This window comes from Gossypium raimondii, chromosome 13 (genome assembly GCF_025698545.1).
Source record: "Gossypium raimondii isolate GPD5lz chromosome 13, ASM2569854v1, whole genome shotgun sequence".
NCBI lineage: Eukaryota > Viridiplantae > Streptophyta > Magnoliopsida > Malvales > Malvaceae > Gossypium > Gossypium raimondii.
This window is the reverse complement of record NC_068577.1, coordinates 35,775,036-35,796,831: the sequence shown is the minus strand read 5'-3', so window position 1 is coordinate 35,796,831 and position 21,796 is coordinate 35,775,036. Positions and strand designations below refer to the sequence as shown.

At 32.1% G+C, this 21,796-nt stretch overlaps 2 protein-coding genes and 1 long non-coding RNA gene across 4 annotated transcripts; 2 read left to right on the top strand and 1 right to left on the bottom strand.

Moving 5' to 3' along the window:
- Positions 1–433: 433 nt before the first annotated feature.
- LOC105783087 (mitochondrial import receptor subunit TOM7-1) lies at positions 434–1,875 on the bottom strand. 2 transcript variants are annotated; one of them, XM_012608281.2, is made up of 2 exons: positions 1,708–1,875; positions 434–900 (listed from the first exon to the last, which is right to left on the bottom strand). In XM_012608281.2, the coding sequence occupies exon 2, from the start codon at positions 845–847 to the stop codon at positions 629–631; it is 219 nt and encodes a 72-aa protein (XP_012463735.1). In that variant the 5' UTR covers positions 848–900; positions 1,708–1,875; the 3' UTR covers positions 434–628. The 2 variants fall into 2 exon arrangements, with proteins under 2 accessions (XP_012463735.1, XP_012463736.1); XM_012608282.2 differs by having other exon boundaries at positions 1,658–1,819.
- A 1,173-nt stretch (positions 1,876–3,048) lies between these two features.
- On the top strand, positions 3,049–20,325 carry LOC105783090 (uncharacterized). Its single transcript, XM_052627080.1, has 4 exons — positions 3,049–3,135; positions 5,325–5,571; positions 5,791–5,950; positions 20,052–20,325. Exons 1-4 carry the CDS (start codon positions 3,049–3,051, stop codon positions 20,110–20,112), a joined length of 555 nt encoding a protein of 184 aa, XP_052483040.1. The 3' UTR covers positions 20,113–20,325.
- Positions 16,056–19,544, top strand: LOC128036046 (uncharacterized). The gene is made up of 2 exons (XR_008192843.1): positions 16,056–18,494; positions 18,627–19,544. It is a non-coding gene; the product is annotated as an uncharacterized LOC128036046 (long non-coding RNA).
- Positions 20,326–21,796: the final 1,471 nt, after the last annotated feature.

Sequence of the window (21,796 nt, the reverse complement as noted above, 5' to 3'; positions counted from 1 at the left end):
GAGTTAGGATGACAATATTTACCAACTCTGATCAGATCACAACCCTGTTGCTAAGACACCTCCACTCTACTAAAAGGAACCATCAAAAGGAAGACACATTAACTGAATATCTGAAACACAAGCCCGTGTCCTCAAACTTCAATGTCAATGTCGATGTAAAAGCCATCTCAAAAAGGGTACCCTCTCCCAAAACCAACTGTTCCGCTATAAAACTTAATTTAAAGAATACTTGTAATATACGATGCCACGTGCAAAAACTATAGAAACAAATTGAGCATTTTGACCATTATATCATACATACAGGGAAAGAGACCCGTCCCCAAGACCATGAAATATGAATGACACGAGAAAAGAGTCATTTCGTCTCAAGCTTTGATTAACTATCCAAGTTATAGGCACAGCAGCATAGATATACAAGTCATGAAGCTGGAAATGAGTAAAAGAAAATATTGAGAAACTCAAATAAGATTCGAATTACATAAAATGTATTCTCAAGCACATAGAATAGAACAGTCAACATCATATAAAGCATATGCCTAACATAATACCATGTAGTTTCGACAGATAGGCAACAAACAAATTACATAGTTAAACCAAGATCTGGGTGGTTAAGAAATAAGCAACTGAATCAGACAGGGCTTAGCAATTGATAAAGTTGGGGCTTGGGTTCAGAGTTCATGCCGATAATGATCACCAGAGGAATGAAGCCATAGTGCGTTACCACTTTGGCTTTCTTCATAGCCCATGTGCTCCACTCTTTCAAGCACTGCGTAGTTGATTTCTCATCCGAGCCCTTAGACCCCTTCCCTCCTTTACCTTTAGTCTTTAATGAAACTCTAGATGCCATTAAAAATAGTTGTTTATTTTTTCTCAACCCTTCACAGATTTGTTAGGATAAACCTGTTACATTATAAGAAGAAAGAAGCAATTAGTTAAGTAATTTTAGAAAATATTAACCACACAAAGGCTGTGAAAAAGTAAATATTATCTAGAAATGTTGAATAACAATTATTTTATACTCCTTGTAGGTTGTTCTCCACCAGACTATTCAAAACTCAGCACTGATTATATCAGCATCTCAAAAAAAAAAATCAACTGAAGATCGCATTGTGTAAGTTACTGTCACTCATGATAGAAAACAACAGTTAAATATATGAATCCATTGAATCTCAATTAAAGCTGAATTATTTGAAACAAAATATATAACTAAAGTTCACTCATGATTAATAATAAACAAGTTTCCCCATATAAACCCAGAAAAAGGCACATTAAACAATAAGTTTAAGATCAATCCTAAACATCCGAAACGCAAAACATTCATAAAACCCTAAAGGGAATATAAAGGTAAATTTTACATCAAGCTCATTGATAAAAAAAATAAAACTAAAAAACAAATGTAATTAAACGATTGAAATCTTGTCCAAGATAACTTCACCAGATTTCCATTTTCGTTATTTGCAAATTTAATTTATAGCTAATTTCATCTCAAATTTAAAAAAAAAAAAGAATCGAAAGAGGCAACAACACTTAGAAGCACTATGGAAGCCTTGCAAATGAGCGAAAAGTGATAGGAGGAGCTAATCTCGGATTATTAAAAATTGGAAAATCCTAATAAAAAGAAAAAAGATCAACGGCAAAAAGCGCGTTCAACGCTTACCTCTACAACGGATAATTGAACTGAAAAAATTGAAAACAGTGAAATTCTACCTCTAATAACTCAGGAAGACTGTCTTAAATCTGGAGGATTCGTGAGAAGAAACGGTCTTGAGAAGAAGGAAGGGTGGCGGAGGGGAACAAGGGTTTTAAAAAGGCAGGGACTAAAACTTCTTAGGGTTCGGTTGCACTATTACTTTATTAACCTCCTAAATTTAGAACTTAAAGTAGCATTTGATATGTTTTTCATTTTATCATTCCATGATTGATGTTATTCTAAGAACGTTATTTGATTAAAATTATTGTACAGTTTCATAAAAATAAATAAATAATTTAATTATCTTTGGTTTATTAATTTGTTTTAGGAATGTAATGATAATTTATAATTTTATTCATATGTATTTAATATTTTACAATATTTTTATTATAATAAATCTTTGAATTAAATATTTAATAATAATATTTTAATTGATAATTTTAAAATTATTATTTAAATTTTAATTTTAAGTGAAATCAAAGAATTTCAAATTTATCTTCATGTATTTTTTAAATATAACAATGCATGTATAAAACTTGTTTTAGGATGAATACTATAATAAAATTAAATTTTCAATTAATATACCAAGAAGGAAAGAGATGAAAACAATAGAAAATAAATATAATATTTAAACAATATACATTGTAGATTATTAAAGATGGATATCGAAAAATTGAGAAAAAAAACTTTCGAAGAATCAATTGAAATAACAAGAGAGTTAGTAGTAGAAAAGAGATAATAGCTTTTTATTTATGTTTTGTTGGGGATTGACCTGAATAAACAATGAAATAAAAAAAAGGTAGAGAATATTTAATACAAATTTTATGTAGAAAACTCCTCCAACGAGGATAAAAACCATGGGCAAATGAGGTTTCGACTTTTCACTAAATGAGTAAACAAACGAGAGTACAATATGGAGAAAATAAATCTAAATGTACTAAGAATACAAACTTAAACCCCGAAAACAAAACTCTATTTCTCATATATTTCTTTCAAAATGGGTACAAAATTCTCTCCATAGTTATCATGAAAACTCTCACCAAAACTCATCCGCGACTAAATATTTTACCCCCAAAAGAAAAGCCCTATAGTACTACATCTTTTACTTGCCTTTCGAAACAAGGATACAAGGCCCCTTTAAATAGGCTAAGTTTAAAGGGCTAAAATTACTAAAATATCTCTGAAGTAATTAGAGTTTGATTGGAAGAAGAAGTTCTGCTCGGCTGTCAAAACGCGACTATATTACTTGAGGAATACGTCATGTCGTTGTGACGTCCCATGCATGCTCGTCACAGCGTTGCCTTCTCCATCAATTGGAGAACTCATTGAGTCATCACGATGTCCTAACGTCCCTCGTCATGACGTCGCCCCTCGCCATGACTTTGGCATCCACGTCGTGGAGTCGTGCCTGTTTTGCCTTTGTCTTTGTTAAGTGCTTGCAAACTGTCCGATAAATGAGAGGCACACCCCACAAATCTCCACCTTGACTCGTATTTACCATACATTCTTCTCCAGGCCCCGTTACGGGCCAAACTCGATCTTTTTAGAATGTCAACCAAGCCTAAACCGTTCTTGAACTTGGAAATAGAAAGACTCCTAATCTTCAAAGCAAGATTGTATAATGCAACCAGGGCCAGTGATACACGAACGAAAGTGTGCTTCACTGTAACACCCTAACCCGTATTTGTTGTTGGATTAAGATTATGAGATATTACAATAGCTAACAAGATGATAATACATTATCACAATCCAAAATACTTATTTGATCATCAAAAATTAATAATCATTCACTATTCATAGCATAAATACTAAAATGAGACTTAAATCGAGCATTTGGAACCCTAAAATCAATTTAGAAACGAATATGGACTAATCTGAAACAAAACAAAAAAATATGGCAAAAACTAAAATCAAGAGTCACACGGCCGTGTGGCCAAACCATGGGGCTCAAAGACATCGTCGTGTGGCCAAATGTGTAAGAAAATTAGTCAATTTTGACAATAATTGAGCTTTATACTTTAAATGTTAAGGGCATTTTTTTTAATTCCCAAAATTTGTCATTTTGTAAAAGGTGAGAGCTAAATTTATTAAATTTGTTAGAATTTGAACTAAAATGATAAATTTTGTAAACATTGAAGGCTAAATTTGATATTAGACAAATAAAAAAAAGATCACAATGGTTGTAATGTTCGATGAAAAAAATATTTGATTTCGTATAGTTTAATGACCAAAATAGAAAGAAAAATATTAGTGGCCAAAATAAAACATGGCAATACTTTAGTGGCCATTTATGTACTTTACCTATATTTTAAAGGGAAATACCAAATTTTGTCATGTGACACAACCTTGGCCTGCTATGTGGCGAAGTTCACAAATGGGCTGACATGGAAATTGATTTTTTGAAGGCTTAATTGATTGTTTATATTCAATTAAGGCTTATTTGGGTGTTGTTTTTTATTGAGAACTTGAACTCAAATGATTATTAGATTATTATACAAATGATTTTTTATATGTGAAGGCTATTATTTACTATCATAAAACATTAGCTCAAATTAAAAGTGATTTAAAATGATTAAGGTTTATTGAGTTTTAGTTATTAAATAAAGTATAGGACAAATATGTATAGTTACTCTAGTAACTATTTTCTAATTAATAGGTTGATTAGATATTAAGGTTAATACGTAAAAGTTATACATTAGAAATATGGTCCAAAATTATATATTCATAACTTCCAAACATCCTATAGTCCACTTTCTCTAAAATACTTTGTATGTTACTTTGAATGATCAAATCACAAAAGATTTCAAGATATTGATGATTTAGGTACAATTTAGTATCTAATTTTATTCTTAATGATCTAATATGAAAGATCTTGATTTAGTTTTGGCTTAATGGTATTTTAGGCCCTCGAAATTTGTAATAAAAAAAATCAACTAATTCCCTTTAAACTTTTTGTACCCAATTGAGCTCCTGAATTAACAGATTTGGCCAAATAGGCCCTTTAACTAACGTTGACCATTATAATGCTGATGTGACACTCCATGTCAATGATAGTTGCTGATGTGGCACGCCATGTCAACAAAAAAATTGTTTTTCTTTTAAATTAAAAGGAATATTTACAATTTTTACTAGAATGAACTTGGACAAATGGTTGTCTAGGTTCATTCGTTTCAAAGCTTAATTTTTTAAAATAATTTTAAAAATATTAGCTTTTAAAATTTGTAAAACATTATTAAAATTTATAGAAATATTTTAAAAATTCAAAAATTAAAATTAATAAAAAGTTAAAGTTAAAGTCTAGAATAAATTGGATTTATTCAAGGCGATTTTTTCAATTATATAAAGTTTAAAAATATTTAAAATTAATTTATTTAAAAATTGATGTATAACAATGTTTTAATTCTTTTGGTGCATTTTATGATGTATAAAAATATTTTAGAAAATAAATTTTAATTTTAGTAATTGTTTGTTTATGTATAAAGTTTTTTTTTCGAATAAAAGACCAGGCTTTGTTATTAAAAGAAGAAAAATGATAACACAATGGAAATGATCTGGCACGACCCCACCGAGCCCAAAACCAGAAATGAAACATAGAACCAAAACAAACAATTAAAAAATAAACTACCTAGCCCAGCCAAATAGGAAAAGTAAAACCGGCCTTATCCCCTCATCATTTCAAAATCGGACGGTTTCATTTCCAAGAAGTTTCCTTTTCCAAACCCCATTTTGCAGATATCCAAAAAAACACAAGAAAAGAGTTCTCATCCTTTCTTTCCTTTCACCGGGGCTGGAAAACTTGCTTCCGATCCTCCTCAATCCGGCTCTCACACCCGTTCAGCTTTCATCGTCCTCATCGTATAACTCGGGACAACATCTTCCAGGTAAAAGCCTTCACCAGATCTCAGACTCTCCTTTGCTAAAAAATAGGCTAACTGATTTTCAAAATAACTTGCATGTTTAAGCCGAATAAAAGTAAAACTGTTCATCTTCTGTTAGCTGTTTCGAATATAGGCGCTTATATTAGATCTATCGTGTATATTCTTGTTGCTTCCGTTAACCCCATTTCTAAGCCCATTTGTATTGCCCATGAACACGCGAAGGCCTCAGCTGCAAAAACCGTTCCAACCTCTACATGCAGAATCGATCGAGATACCAAAACTGTACCCAAAGCACTCCTAGCAACGATTCCCGATCCCAATCTAGAATGCAATTCATCAAAGGCCGCGTCAAAGTTTATTTTAATTCTCGCCCCTACAGGAGGTTCCCATTTTCTTTCCTCACCTTGTCTGGTTACTTCCCTTACCTCTTCAATCTCCAATTCTTTTATGTAACAAAATATAGAAGTGGCAATCGCCCTACCTGTTTTACTAATTTTTTCGTGCACCTTCTTGTTTCTATCTGGCTACGGGCTTCATAGTGTAACACAAAATACTCGATTTTGGGTAATCGAACATTCTCTAAAGACCCAGGTATACCATTCAAAAAATCCCTGGTCAAAATTTGACATAATTCCATGAAACCCTAATAACATCCAAACTTAAATTGCAACAGGGCAACCACGAAAGACATGGTCTAAATTTTCAACAGCATTACCACATCTTGGGCATATCAGACTTGAAACAAGTCGCTTAAAATGCAAATTTTTTAAAGTACGAATATAATTCTTCTAAATTTGCCATATTGAAATTTTAATTTTAGTCGGAAGCTTTAGGCCCCGTAGCTTTCTATAGAAATCTCTAGCATTGGTCTATATCTCATTAAAAGTAGGGGTAGAAATACCAGTTTTTAGGTGCTTCGCACAGAAAAGTCCCCTAAAGGCTCGCCTCTCCACACCATCACATCCTCATGAGGAATACTAGCCAAAGGAATGCTTAGTATTCTACCTACATCAATATTGAAAAGGTATCCAAAATAGGTTCCCTCCTCCTTTCTTTATTTTCACTATCAATTAAATCAACAACAAGCATATAATTATCATTTCTAACCCCATTGCTTAATTTATAATCATCTGAACCTGGAATCCATGCATGATTAATAATTGAAATCCCATCTCTCGTACCCACTCTCCATCCGGTCCCATCACACAACAACTTCTTCACTGACCAGATACTTCTCCAAGTATACGACACCCCATGTCTTAAGCTAGCAATGAAAAAATCAGATCGAGGGTAACATTTCGCTTTCAAAACTCGAGCAATTAAAGAATTGAGATAATTAATAAGTGTCCATCCTTGTTTGTCTAAGAGAGCCACATTAAATTTCTCAAAACTTCAGAAACCCAAACCCCCTTCCTCTTTCAAATCATACATTCTTCCCCATTCACACTAGTGAATACCCCTACGCCCATGACCCTTTTGCCATAAAAATCCTGCCACAATAATTTTCATTTCCCCACATAAAAATTTTGGCAATAAGAAACGGGCCATAGAATACACCGGTATGGCTTGAAGTATTGACTTTATAAATATCTCCTTGCCCCATTGTGAGAGAAATCTCGTACTCCACCCATCAATTTTCCTTTTCATCCGATCCTTCAAAACCTAAAACGAAGCCTTTTTATTTCTACCCACCACATTAGGAAGGCCTAGGTATCTCTCTGGGTTATTTGAGCATCGAACTCCCAATTACGTTGATAGTTGCACCCTAACCATATCAGAAGTATTTGCACTATAAAAAATCGTAGATTTTCCAAAATTCACACATTGTCCCGAGCATACTTCATTCCAAAATCCGTTTAATGACATGTACATCCCTTTTTGAAGCCTCTCCAAAAAGAACACAATCATCTGCAAAGAGTAGATGTGAAATTTGAGGCCCACTCCTACTCACCTTTGCTCCTTTTGTCAAGCCCTCTTTAACCGCAAGCCTCATTAGAGAAGACGACGCATTATAAATTAGAAATAGAAAAGGACTTAAAGGGTCCCATTGTCGTAGTCCTCTAAAAGGCCGAAAGAACTCTCCCATGATTTGATTAATACTAACATAATAGGAGATCGTTGAGACACACTTCATCATAATATCTACCCAGACTTGTGCAAAACCCATTTGTTCTATCATTGCCCTTAGAAACCCCACTCAACTCGATCACACGCCTTGCTCATGTCCAATTTTAAAGCCATAAAACCTTTACGTCCGATTCTTTTTTTCCTGAAAGTATGCAAATCTCATATGCAAGTAATACATTATCTGAAATTAAACGTCCTAGCACAAACGCACTTTGAGCACTATCAATGCAAACATCAAAAGTCTTTTAAAGTCGATTAGCCACCATTTTTGCAATTATTTTATATAAAACATTACATAAGCTGATAGGTCTAAAAATCGTCATATTAGCGGGGTGAGGGATTTTTGGTATGAGAACAATGTTTGTAACATTCACAGGGTCAAGTTCCTTACCATAATTTAAAACACCCAAACAATAAAGACTTACATCACGTCCCACAATAAGCCAATATCTCTAATAGAATAATGCCGCAAAGCCATCCAAATCTGGTGCCTTAGTTGGACCCATATCCCTTAAGGCCACATAGACTTCCTCCTTTTTGTATGTCCCTGTTAACATCATATTCAAGTCATCAGTAATATATCTCCTTACCTTGGACAAAATATGAGTTAACTCACCCACCCCCTTTGCTGCAAATAAATTTTCAAAAAAAAACCCTTGCGATTTTTGCCATATTCGTACCCTCCCTAGTTCCCCTTTCATCTCCATACTTCAAACATTTAACCATATTATTTTTCATGCGATGCAAAGCATAATTATGGAAAAAATTCGTGTTTCTATCCCCTAACTTTAACCAATTGACTCTCGCTCTTTATTCCCAGAAAGCTTCATCCTTATCAATCTCCCAGTTCAAATGAACTCTTGTGTCAATAAGTTCTGCCAAATTCCCATCATCCCGATTTGAGACCAATAATTACTCCAATTTCCTGGTCAAAAACATTTTCAAATTGTGCCATTTCTCTTTTATCCGTCTTACCCAACTCTCCAGTTCTACTCGAAGACTCTTTAGCTTAGCAAATATATCCCCTTTACTCAATTCCCAATTTTTTTTATTTCTCATTCGAAAGACTCTTCCATTGTCCACTAAGCTTCGAAGCAGAATTTTTTATTACCCCTCACATTTCCTTGCATATCTGTATGAACTAAAAGAGGGCAATGATCAGAGAAAGAATAGGGTATGTGATAAATAATGGCATTCAAAAATCTACCCAACCAACCATCGTTTGCCACACCTTTATCCAATCGTTCCTGAATATTTTTTTTTGGTAAATTTCGTCTCTCCCAAGTAAACCATGTCCCAGAATAACCCACATACAATAAACGACACTCCTCCAAAACTTCCTGAAACGTCTCTATTCTCTATTCGTCCCTTGGAATACCCCTACTTTCTCAAAAGAAAACATAATTTCATTAAAATCCCTGCACATAAACCATGGAAGATCTTAATAATTCCCCAAATTCCTAAGAACATTTCACAAATCGCTCATATTCCTAATAAATGGGGTTTCATAAAACCTATAAATTTTTAATCCCCCTCTTCATCATTCCCTTTTACCATCACATCTAGATGGTTCATAGAGAAACTATGTAAAGTGATAATTAGGTCCTCCTTCCATGCTAAACAGAGGCTTCCACGAGAACCATCAGCCCCCACATCAATCCTATTAACAAAACCACATCGCCTCCTCACTACTTCCATTCTTCTACCATCCAGTTTTATCTCCATAAAGAAGACCAATTGGGGATTAGACGTCTTCAGCGTATGTCAAAGTCTTCTAACAGCCCGTAGGCTCCCCAGCTCACAGACATTCCAACTCAGTAGTTTCATTGCGACCGATCGGCTTGCCCCTTGGCAGCCGTCGGTAAATAATGAGGTTTAACTACCATCATTCCTTCCATTCCTTTCCTAGAGTCATCTATTCCCGATCCGCTTCGAGAACTTTCTTCCCCTCGTAGCCGTTTCTTCCCTTCACCCCCTCAAAAGGACACTCCTCAGAATCATGTTCCATTTCTATTTGACCCGACCCACCATTTGATTCTCCTTCCAAATTCACCCCAACATAGGATTAACCTTATCTGACATTGCTCCTCTACACCCTCTTCCTCCTTTTATCCATATACTGTTTATTGCCAGAGCCCTCCTTGATCGAGCACGTATTGACAAATCCCATCTCATTTCCACAACATCAGTCTCTGTCTCCATCCTTATTTGGCAGAAAGAATCACTGTGACCCAGACATCCACAATAAAAGTAAAACATGGTTAACCGTTCATACTTGAAATTGACATATGAACAAATACCCGACGAGAACATGAGCCTCTTCTTTCTTTTTAGCGATCATTGAACATCAAACAATACATAAACTCGTATATAATTGTTGAAAACCCTTTCCAAAATTTTTGTATCATACTACATAAACCCCCTCACAAAATCTCCCAATTATCTTGCTACTCGTTCAGAAAAGAATCCTGAGGGCATATCATGGACATGCACCCAGAAACAAACAGATAATAATGGAACTTTTAGTGGAACCTCCCCCTCTACCATACAATGCAACACCAAATGATTATTGAAAGTCCATGGCGATCCACTTTGCACTCTTTCCAAATCCATTTTATGAAAAAATCAGAACAAAAACTGTTTTTCTCCCAAATCTGATATCTGTACTCGCTTAATGGGATGCCACAAGTTTTCCATTGTACTTCTCATTGCCGGGAAATGAATTACACTTTCCGTGAAAAAACACCCAACCAAACACAAATCATAAACCTCCTTTGTCGAATCTGCATCGCTACTAACTGCTAAGATCTCATCTTCATCATCTTCCAACGTAAGATTAGCCAAGTCATTCTCTATGCTTCTACCGCCGCTTTCCATACTACCATCCAAAACAAGCTCACTAAAAACCTTAGAAACCAAAACTTGCTAGAAAAGCAAACAAATACGTGCTAGCACAATTGACTTTTAAATTCTAAAAAATATTAATTTACAAAGTGAATACTCGTTATTCTTAGTAGTACCTACAATTTATAAAGTTTTTTTTAAATGTACAAATACATCCAATTATTTAAACCTTTTAGGCTACACATGTAAGAAAATAATTGATACACCTTTTAGTCTACACATATAATAAGATAATTGATACACATTTTTAATTGGACATATTCATACATTTAAAAATAAATTTACACGCACAATTAATAAAATTAAAATTAAAATTATTTTTATTTATTTATTTTCTAAAATATATATTTTAATTTTTACATCCAAAAGTTACCAATAGAATTAAAACATTGATACATATCAAGTTTTTAGAGAAAACTACTTTTAAATGTTTTTTTAAATTTATATAATTTAGAAAAATAATTTGAATAAATCTTGACAAATGATTGTCGTGATTCAATGTGAATCTGGACTTAACTTTTAAATGATATTTATAAATTATTATTATTTTTGAAAATTTTGAAATTTGTTTAATATTATTATATATTTTAATAATGTTTTATAAATTTATAATTTTTTAAAATTTTAAATATTTATATTTTAAATTTTTAAAAATTAAGCTTTGAAACGAATAAAACTAGACAATCAATCATATATCCAAGTTCATTCTAGTAAAAAAATTAAATGTTTATTTTAAAAAAAATAATTTATTTTATTTTTCTGACGAGGTAGCTGATGTGACAGTGCCACATCAGCAATTGTTGTTGACATGGAGCACCACATCATTGTTGCTAAGAGAAATTATTCCATTGACCATTCCCACCACATCATATATGGTCTTATCCAATTATTTTATGCCACATCAACCACTTTTTCCAACTCAAATTTAAAAGATTAAAAAATTTCCAAGTCAGATTTTATTTCTTCAAGGTTTTTTTTAAGGTCAGTTTTAATTTCTCCTAATTTTTTTTCCGTCAAATTAAATTTCTTGAAGATTCTTTTCCTTATTTTTTCTTTTCTCTCATCGTGTCTTCACTATTAGAAGAAAAAGATTTACAGCACGTTTGGTTCGCTGTAATGGAATAGAGACGTAATGGAATAGAGGCGTAATAGCAAATCAATTGTTTAGTTGAATGTAATAAAATAGAGGCGTAATAGTATTCTTGTGTTTGGTTGAATGGAATGGAGGTGTAATAGCATAAGGAAAAAAACTAAAATGACTAGAATACCCTTAGCAGAAATTTGTTTAGGTAAATAATTATTGTTATTGTTATTAAATTTTAATAAAATTATTAATATCAATAATAAATAATTTAATCATATTTTAACATAATTATTATTAAATATATTTTAATTCAAATATATGATTTAATAAAATTCTTAATAATAAATATTCTTATATGAATTTACTAAAATCATAATATATGATACAATAAAATATAATATGAAATAATTATTATTAAATATATTTTAATTAAAATATATGATTTAATAAAATTTAAAATAATTATTACTAATAAATTTTCTTATATGAATTTGTATAATTTAAAATAATTATTACTAATAAATTTTCTTATATGAATTTGTATAATTTAAAATAATTATTATTAAATATAATTTAATTATAATATATAATTTCATAAAATTTTGATAATAAATTTTCTTATATGAATTTATATAATTTTATAAAATTCTTAATAATAAATATTCTTATATGAATTTACTAAAATCATAATATAACTTGAGAATTATATTCGCATAAACATAATTAACTTATATTAACAAAAGGTTAGATGAAAATGAAATTCTACATCATAATCCATATGTTATATAGTTTTACAACATCAAAAAGTTTGAACATTGATTTTTAATGGTCAGAAAGAAATCTTTTGACCCATTCCAATCGCGCATCAGAAGGTAAACTAAAGAAAACGAGCATTTAAGTAGGATGATCTGGAATTTTACTCAAAGCTCGATACCGCTCATTGACGGTTAAACCTTCAATTTCCCATAAGGTTGAATATAAATTTGTAGCTTTCTCTTGGATGATCTGGAATTCTTCTGACTTCTGCTGAACGACCACATCGGAGGCAATACTCCTACTGATTTGTTCGCCAATGGCCCGCATGTTTTCGGCCAATAAAGTGGCAGCCTCATTAAATGAAGAAGACATATTATCACTAGCATCAGATTTCTTCTTTTTCTTGTTTGAAGATGAGGAACCCCCTTGGTCTCTATCTCGTCGCGGCTCCGTAGCAGAAACATTTATGTCATCCAAAGAGACGTCAGCTTCGCAATCATAGAATGAGTTTCTTTCTTCATTCATATCTGTATTAGGTACACTTTCAGTATTTATTTCTTCAAGAACATCAGCAGCTGTTAGAGCATCTTTCCTAGTCGCTCGATCTCTTACGTATATAACAGTAAGTTGGTCGTAGTAAGGGAAAGTACAATGTCTGAATTGAGCGGTTTCTTTGTGACTCTAAAAAAATGAGAAAATCATATTAGTTATAAGTTTGGTAAAAATAAGATAATAAAGACTTTAAATAATCTTACCTTTAAATAGGAGTCCCAAACCTCATCTTCAGCAACAACGAGCTGCCTATGCTCGTCCCAACCAAAACCGCTATTGTTTTGGCCATTAAGCATGTCGTAGACGATTGACCACTTCCTTTTTAGTAACCTAATCCTCGATTCAATATTATGTTTCGCCTTCAACATTGCATTTGGTAAAGCCTTTTGTAGCATTCTTTCCAACTCGTTTAAATAACCGGCTTTGAACCCGGTATCAGCATTAAATGTTCCAACATTGTGCAAGTCCACCATGTAAGAAACCAATGCTGCATCTTCTTCTGAAACCCATTTTCTTTTGGTTCCTCGAGAAGCTTGAGAAGAAGAATTTGATTCTAGAACACTTGAAATAATTATCTTAAGAAAAAAAACAAATTATATTAATTACTATTAATATCATGAATCAGAAGGTGAACATTTTATAAAATTATAATTAAGTTCAATATAATGAATCAAAAGCTCAATACTAAATTTAAAATTACAACACATGCTGAATGAAAAAAATTAAATTATAATTCAACAAGTTTAGTACAATACAAAAATCAATTCAAACACCACCAAAGTTTCACAAACTAGATACATAAAATAACATAAACAAATTAACTGAAAGTCATTTTGTCCCTAAACCTAACTAATTTCTAGATGCTTGCCATTCATTGAACATTTGGTTGGCTAGTTCCATCCTCCAAGTAGCTCAAGCATCCGATGGATGAATATTTGCGATATTCGGTTCATCGTCATCCACCACATTACTAGGTAATCCTTCTCCCACCTCCGCTTTAATAGGATCAATACTCATATGGGTTCGAATAAAATTATGGAGCAAACAACGTGCAACAATAATTCTATTCAGCACCCTTACAGGATAGAATGATGGGCTCTTAAGTATTCCCCATCTAAGTTTTAATAACCCAAAGCATCTTTCAATAACATTACACGCTGAGGCATGTTTCATATTAAAAAACTCTTGCGGAGAACTTTGCTGATAACCCTGACGCGACTCGTTCAAATGATATCGTTGTCCTCTAAATGGTGCAAGAAATCCCTCACAATTTGTGTATCCAGCATCAACTAGATAATAACAACCTATAAAATAATTTTTTTAAATGATTAATTCAGCACAAAAAGTTTGATCTTAATGAATAATTCGAAGTCCTCTAACTATCCACTTTACCATGAGGAACTTTTAGTCCATGTCTTCTACTAATGGTGTCTCGAAGAACCCGTTCATCAGCAACAGGACCTTCCCAACCAGGAAGAACATAAACAAATTGCATATCAAGTGTACAAACACCTAGCATATTTGTTGCTATGTCACTTTTTCGCGTTCGATATATAGGTTTATCAACTGTTGGAACCCTAATCTTGATGTGGGTTCCATCAAGAGCACCTAAGCAATTCTATATCACATGATATAAATCCTTGAGTTAGAATACTAATTTAAATCTAAATCAATTAAATGTTGTATAAGCTATTTATAAAACTCAGTCCAATACCTTAAACCATTTCCACCTTGTGTCAGAAGAATTAGCTGTAATTGGCTCCGCCTTTTTAAATAACACATCTTGTAAGCGCAAGACAACATTTAAAACACTACGAAATGCTCTGCTAACAGTTTCCCCGGACCTTCTAAAATGATGCTTGATAACTCAATTTTTCAGGTGATAGGAGATGATATGTAAAATCATTGCCACTTGCTCATCAACAAGCATGTTTCTTGACGATTTCAATCCCCCTAACGATTCTAACATCTCACATAGTTTAAAAAAGGCAGTTCTATTCATCCTAACTTGTTCAATACAGGTCTCGTCACTATCATATACAAGCCTTTTCACATAATCCCGTTTTGCATAAAAATCTAAGGTATATGACCTAATCCTTGGTCTATAAGTATGTAGGCTAAGGCTGGCACCCATTGTAAATAAGAACCAAATCGCAATTCTACAGATTTTCAACCATATTGTCAATGCAATACCAATTCTTTTACGCCTCACACTTTGTGCAATTAAAGGCAGACGTGCCATTACTGCAACATATTAAAATTAGAACACAATATCAAAGAATTGAAGTTGCAATTACACATTATCAAATAAAAATAAACAATACAACTTTAGAACACACGAAGCAAAAAAATATCTATTAAATGATATCGTTGTAACTTTAATTTCATTTCTTTACATTTCTTTATCAATCACCCAAACAATAAAGAAAGAAAATATATTTAAATACATTTTAAATATATTAAAATTTAAAGGTATATGTATAATTGACCTAAAATTAATTGTTGGTATTTGTTAGATTATAACTAAACTCATTATAATTTAAAATTATAAAGCATGTTCAAAGTTTGAACATTGATTAGTTTATTTATTGATGATTAGTTTAATTAAGGTGACCTAATTTTAAAACAAATAAAATAAAGAATGAGGATTTGGTTTAATAATCAAATTGAAGTTTTAAAACTTTTATAACATTTTAAATTTAAATTTCATTTTGTATAAATATATATAACTGCTTTTTGTAAATTTAATCTCATTTACATCTACAAATAATTATTAAAATGTAGTATTGTATTTGCAATTATGATTGTGAAAGAAACAATAATTACACTTTTTCGATATTATAATGAATTGAATTAAACAAAAAAATTTAATATTATAATCAAGTTTAAATATTAACGTTAGCATTTTAATCGGTTAAAGTATCTAGGCTAATATTGATGTACCAAATTATATTAAAAATTAAAATATAAAGAATTAATCTTAAATTTGAACATTATATAAGCATCGAAATTGAAATTTGATTGTTTTACATAATTTAAAACAAAGAGCTTATTAACTAAAAAATCCTTGTAAAATAATTCAATAATTATTTGAGCCTTTAATAGAAAACAACATAATTAACCCTTAATCGAATTAAAATAATAGCTCAAGTAACTCGTTTACAGCATTTGATTTCAAAATCTAAATCATAACAAAACTATATCCTACTATAATTGCAATTTCCAGTTTCATCTTCTACTCACTAACAAATCAAGAACAATTTCCAGCAGACTATCAAAACAATTTTCAGAACAAATCAAGAACAATATTAAAACAAATGTAACAATTTCCAGTTTCATCTTCTACTCACTAACAACGAGAAGCTAATATCTAAATTGAAAAAACAACACTATCAACAATTTCCATTGTAAACTCTTTCAAAAAACAGCAGACTATCAAAAAACTATCTGAATTGAAAACAGCAGACAGTTTTCATTGCTCACTGTATCAATACGAATATTTTAGCACAATGTATCAATATAGACTCTGATTTTAGAAGACATTGTGCACAAGACACAATTTTATCAAATTTATTTTACAAGCTAAACCTGAAGTTAAACATCAATACATACTTGCCCTTATGCCTTAAAACTCTTTGGATTACATAACAAAGGAAAAGAAACAGCAATACAAACATGCAATCGGGGAAAACTAACCTTTCAATACAGACTTGCAATACAGAATATTTTAGCACAATGTATGAATACAGACTCTGATTCTAAAATTTAGCTGAGTATGAACCAAAGTTTGTTAGACTGAGCAAAATAGATAATAAAATTTAGGTTTCCAATGCTACCTTAAGAAAAATGAAAATTGCGAACACAAACAGATAATCAAGACATAAAGCAAAGAAAAACACATTAAAGGAAAAATAATACAGCATAACAAATAATATACTATTAAAAAATATCATCTCAAAACAAAAGGAAAATCAGAGTGAAACCACACGTAAATGAAGAAACAATCAAGAGATAGAAAAATTATATCTAACAACAACTATTCAAGGGGAACAAATGATATCAATAGATGTCTCGCTCACGAATATGATTCCTCAGTTCATATCAGAAATCTTAGTGCTTGCATTGCCAAATATATGGACCTCATGGTACTAATAATCCTTACATACAAAGCATCCCTATTGCACTATATTCATCATTTCAGCAAAGCCAACTGACAGATCAAATTCCATTTAAGTTCTAACAAAGGCAATCATTGAAAATAGCACTTAACATGGAAGTAAAGATGAAATAGAGCAGCTTCAAATAGATCTCAAGCTTAAAACAGTTCAAGATCGGTTCAGCTTGATTGCAACCCTAGTTTGTGGTTAGTGTTACATGAAGCAGGCTCATTATTAAAGTATCTAGTAATCACCTGTTGAAACTATTTTATGTAAATGGATTGATGCTAACTAGTTGGCATTTTTAAATCAGGAGGGTAATGAATCCTAACAATATATGCTAAACTTGATTTTTTTTTTGGATAAACTTTGTTTTTTTTATTTATCCAAAGGAAACAACAAAAGCTGCTATAGCAATACAAACATGCAATCGGGGAAAACTAACCTTTCAATCGAACATGCAATACAAATATTGAAAATACCTATGGAAAACTATTCTGTAATGAGCAAATCGGGGAAGAGTGCGATGAAGAAGTGTTGGAACAAAGAACCTGTAATGAGAAAAGGGAAATCGATTAAGTGAACATTGCAATAATCGATGAAGAAGAACCTGCAATAATCGATGAAGAAAAGGAAGAGTGTGATGAAACGAAACCATATATATATACATATATCATGATCAACAACCAAACAAATAATGAAAAAAAATCATTAAAATTGCCGATTTACCAAGAACTGAAACAATCGCACCAAAAACTTGTATTTATAAAAAAATTACAACAACACCCATTAAAATTGCATGCAGGGAGGAAAGAAATAGAGGTTACTCACATGCGGAGATTACTCACTTGCCGCTTCAAAGCGTCTAGAGATCTAAGACCGTCGAGTCGGCGAAAGATGCAAACATGAAAGTCGAGAGCGACTGGAGGTTTGGTTCGCTGGTGCGTTCTGCTGATGTTGGGAGGGAGAGGGTGGGGTGGAGATCGATTTCACCAAGGGGAGGGTAAAATAGAGATCGATTACCTAATCTTTGCTTTTGCAAGGGATTAGAAATCGGCGCTGAAGTAAAAAAAATACCGAATCCGTCCGCAACGTAATAGGCCCGTATTAGGGCAATACAGCGAACCAAACGGCGTATTGAGTGGGGCCACCGAATCGGGGTGTAATGGTTAATCCATTACACCCAACCAAACATGGTGTTAGGGTTTTCGTAATTTTTCCAATTTTTTCTATCTTCATCGTCTCCTCACTATTAGGAAAAAAGGATTTAGGGCTTCATTCTTTCTCAATATCAGTAATGGAAGGATTACAGGCTGAGCAAAAAAATAGAGGGATTACAGGATCTGGTTTGTTCCTATTTTCGTTCATAACAATTTTTATTTATTTATTGGAATTTAAGTAAAATTGTGAAGAGCAAACCTTTTGAAATTTTTGTCAATATATATGCAATGGGGAGTGACTAGCTTCTTGTGTCACAGGGTTGACCTTTCGTCTCGCAATCCGTGCGGCCTTAGGCGATCCGTTTGCTCCAAACTCGCCTAAGTCAGCCTTTACGCCCAAAAGTGAGGATTCTTTAGAACTCCTCCAAGGCACCAATTTGTATAGCGGAAGCGATTGTGCCAAAAGAAGTTACAAGTGAACAACAGAAAGCCAAAGAAAGAATGCATACAAAGTGTTTGAGTAAATGCTCAAAGAATTCTATTACTCTTAAGAATTCAGCTTACAATGGATGAGTACAAATGAGGGGGAGGCTCTCTTTTATAGTTGAGCTCCCCCAAAACCGACGGTCAAGATACATTTACATCAACAGACGAGATTCACCATATCCTTTGATTTTGGGGATTTACAAGATTTGCCATATCTAATCTAATCTTTACAAGATATGATTCTCTCTATCTTCTAAGATTAGTTACTAAAATTAGCCTAAGTTGCCATGTCTTCATTATTGGGCCAACCAGGCTTCAATCTGACAAGCTTCTTTAATAGCTCTCTGAATCGGGCCAGTTCTCGTGGGATAAATGTTTCCCATCTAATTGATAGACCTCCATGGGGTGCTTCTTGTGCCATGGTCACGAGCTTTACACTTTGGCTCGTGACACTTGTATCTCAAATCTTTTCTCTTTGTCAATGGGGGTTTTGCATTTTATATAGCGGGTTGATTATCATTCTGAGTTTTTGCCATTTGATAAAAGAGAGATTGAAAGATAAGTGAACAATAAGGATAGTGGATAACAATGAACAGAGAAAGAGAGAATAAGGGTTTTCCTTTTCCTTTTTCTTTCCCTTTGTTGTTGTTGTTGAGAGCTTGGGGGTGGGTTTTCTTTTCTTTTTACTGGAAACATATGTTGGTATTGATTTGTCTAAATTTTAGAATTTACAATTGTTGTTTTTGTTAATTATCACTAAAGCCGGAGAGAAATCTAACTTTCAAGTTTTCAACAGGAAAAAGAAAAAATACTGTCATTTTACTTGAATTTGTTTTATTTAGGAATTGAGCATTTGAATCATGTGATTGAAACTTTAGTCTCTGTTTGGTTGATTAAAAAGTGAAAAAATAGGAAGAAAATGTAAGGTAACAAGAAATTTTTATAATTTTGTCTCTTAACACCTCTTTAAATGTTATCCCCAAAATGTAATTGTATAGTCAAGGATGAGCTTTTATTTAATGCTATCCCCAAAAGAGACTTAGTCTCATGGAATGTGATGATCAGGAATGGGTATTCAAAAAAAGCTCAAAGTTTAATTGTTGAAAGAAAATGGGGAGATGCTACTACCAACTTTACTAGTGGCATTTTCTCACTAAAATTTAATTGTTAAAAAAACAGTCATTTTTTTTACATTCTAAATGCATTCTAATTACATCATTCATGCTCGTTATTGATTTGAGTAATTTGAAATTATAGACCCTTGTATAGAGGATTTGAAGTTGTTGGAGGAGTCAAGGGAAAAAGAAGTGGTTCATGATTGATATCACCTTATGCTGCTCTATGCACCCAAGTTTTTGAATTAAAACAATCACTTTGTTGGTTAGGGGTTGAAAGTCCATGAATGTAATTATTGTGTGTTCTTTTAAGGTTTTTATTAGAAATAATTTGTGAAACTTGATGTTATCGTGACACGTTTGTAAATAATTTGAAATTAGAAGGATAGTTGGTCCCTAGTTTTTTGTTCAAGCAATTGATGTTCTATCACTTGAAGATATTTCTTGTTATTTTATGGTGACTCGATTAAACAAATACTCATGTTATGAGTTGTTACATGCTTAAATTTGGACGGGAAAATATTAGTTAGTGCCTCAATATGAAGAGGCGAATTTCAATTAAACATTATAAAAGAAGAAAAAATAGAAAAGCTAGAAAGAGAGAGGAAATAATGTAAAAGAAAAATGTTTTTTTTAAAAAATTATATGATGTTGCAATCTATATTGGATGAAATTTTTTGTAACGGATATAACATTTTGGTGTAAAATGAGTAACAGGAGAATAATTTAGAGACCACTTATGACCACAGGTATCAACTTGGGGAAAAAGGATATAACTTTATTACTAATTTGTGAGTTAAGTCATTTTTCAAACTAGATTTAGCAGTTTGACTAAACGAGACATCAATTTGGGGAAAAAAGTAGTTTAGGTACTACTTATGATTAAAAAAATTAGGTACCAAGATGGGAAATGGAGTATGGCTTAGGTACAAATTTGTAAGTTAATTTGTTATTTTAAAATAAACTTAACAATTTGACTAATGCTAATACCAACTTAGAAAAAGAAAATTTGAAATATTGTTATAAAATAAAAAGATAGTATTGGTTTAAATTTTCTTTTATCGTAATAATTGGAATTTGTTTTATTTAGGAGTTGGGTGTTTGGATTATGTGATCGAAATTTTAGTTTTTGTTTGGTTGACTAGAAAGTGAAAGAACAAGAAGAAAATGTAAGGTCTTTTTCGAGTTTGAGGTAAACGATATTTTTTTTTCTAATTTTGTCTCCTTTTTTACTTTTTTTTTTAATTTTGCACAATATCTAGGTGAACAATAAATTTTTTTATGAGTCATTCTTACTACATCATCCATGCTCGTTATTGAATTGAGTAATTTGAATTTTTTATATTCTGTAATTGTTCTAAATAATTATATGATTAATTTGATGCAGGTATGTTTCATGATATGGATGAGGAAAATTTTCAAAGTTTTACTTATATAGAAAGGATAGAAATTGATAATACTAATTTGGAAGGACTTGTGGTGAATAGTGAACATGAGGCTTATAATTTGTAAATAGATTATGGCCATCGCATTGGTTTTAGCGTTTGAAAGGAAAAAGTAGGCATCTTTCTAGCACAAAAATTATTCGCACTAAAGACTTTTATTATTCCAAACAAGGTTTTAAAGAATTTGAAGATGTTGCGGATACAAAAAAACATAACAAATTGGAAACAAGAATTGGATGTCTGGCAATGATTCGCTTTACAGTACAAGATGACCAATGGGTAGTCACTCATTTTATTTTTGAGCATAATCATAAGTTAGCAACTCCTTTAAAAAGACATTTACTCAGGTCAGCTCGATCAGGTTCGGTCGCTAAAGCTAATGTCATTAATTCAATGGTTAGTGTTGGTATACGTCCTACAGATGTTTAGGGCCAGTTCTTTA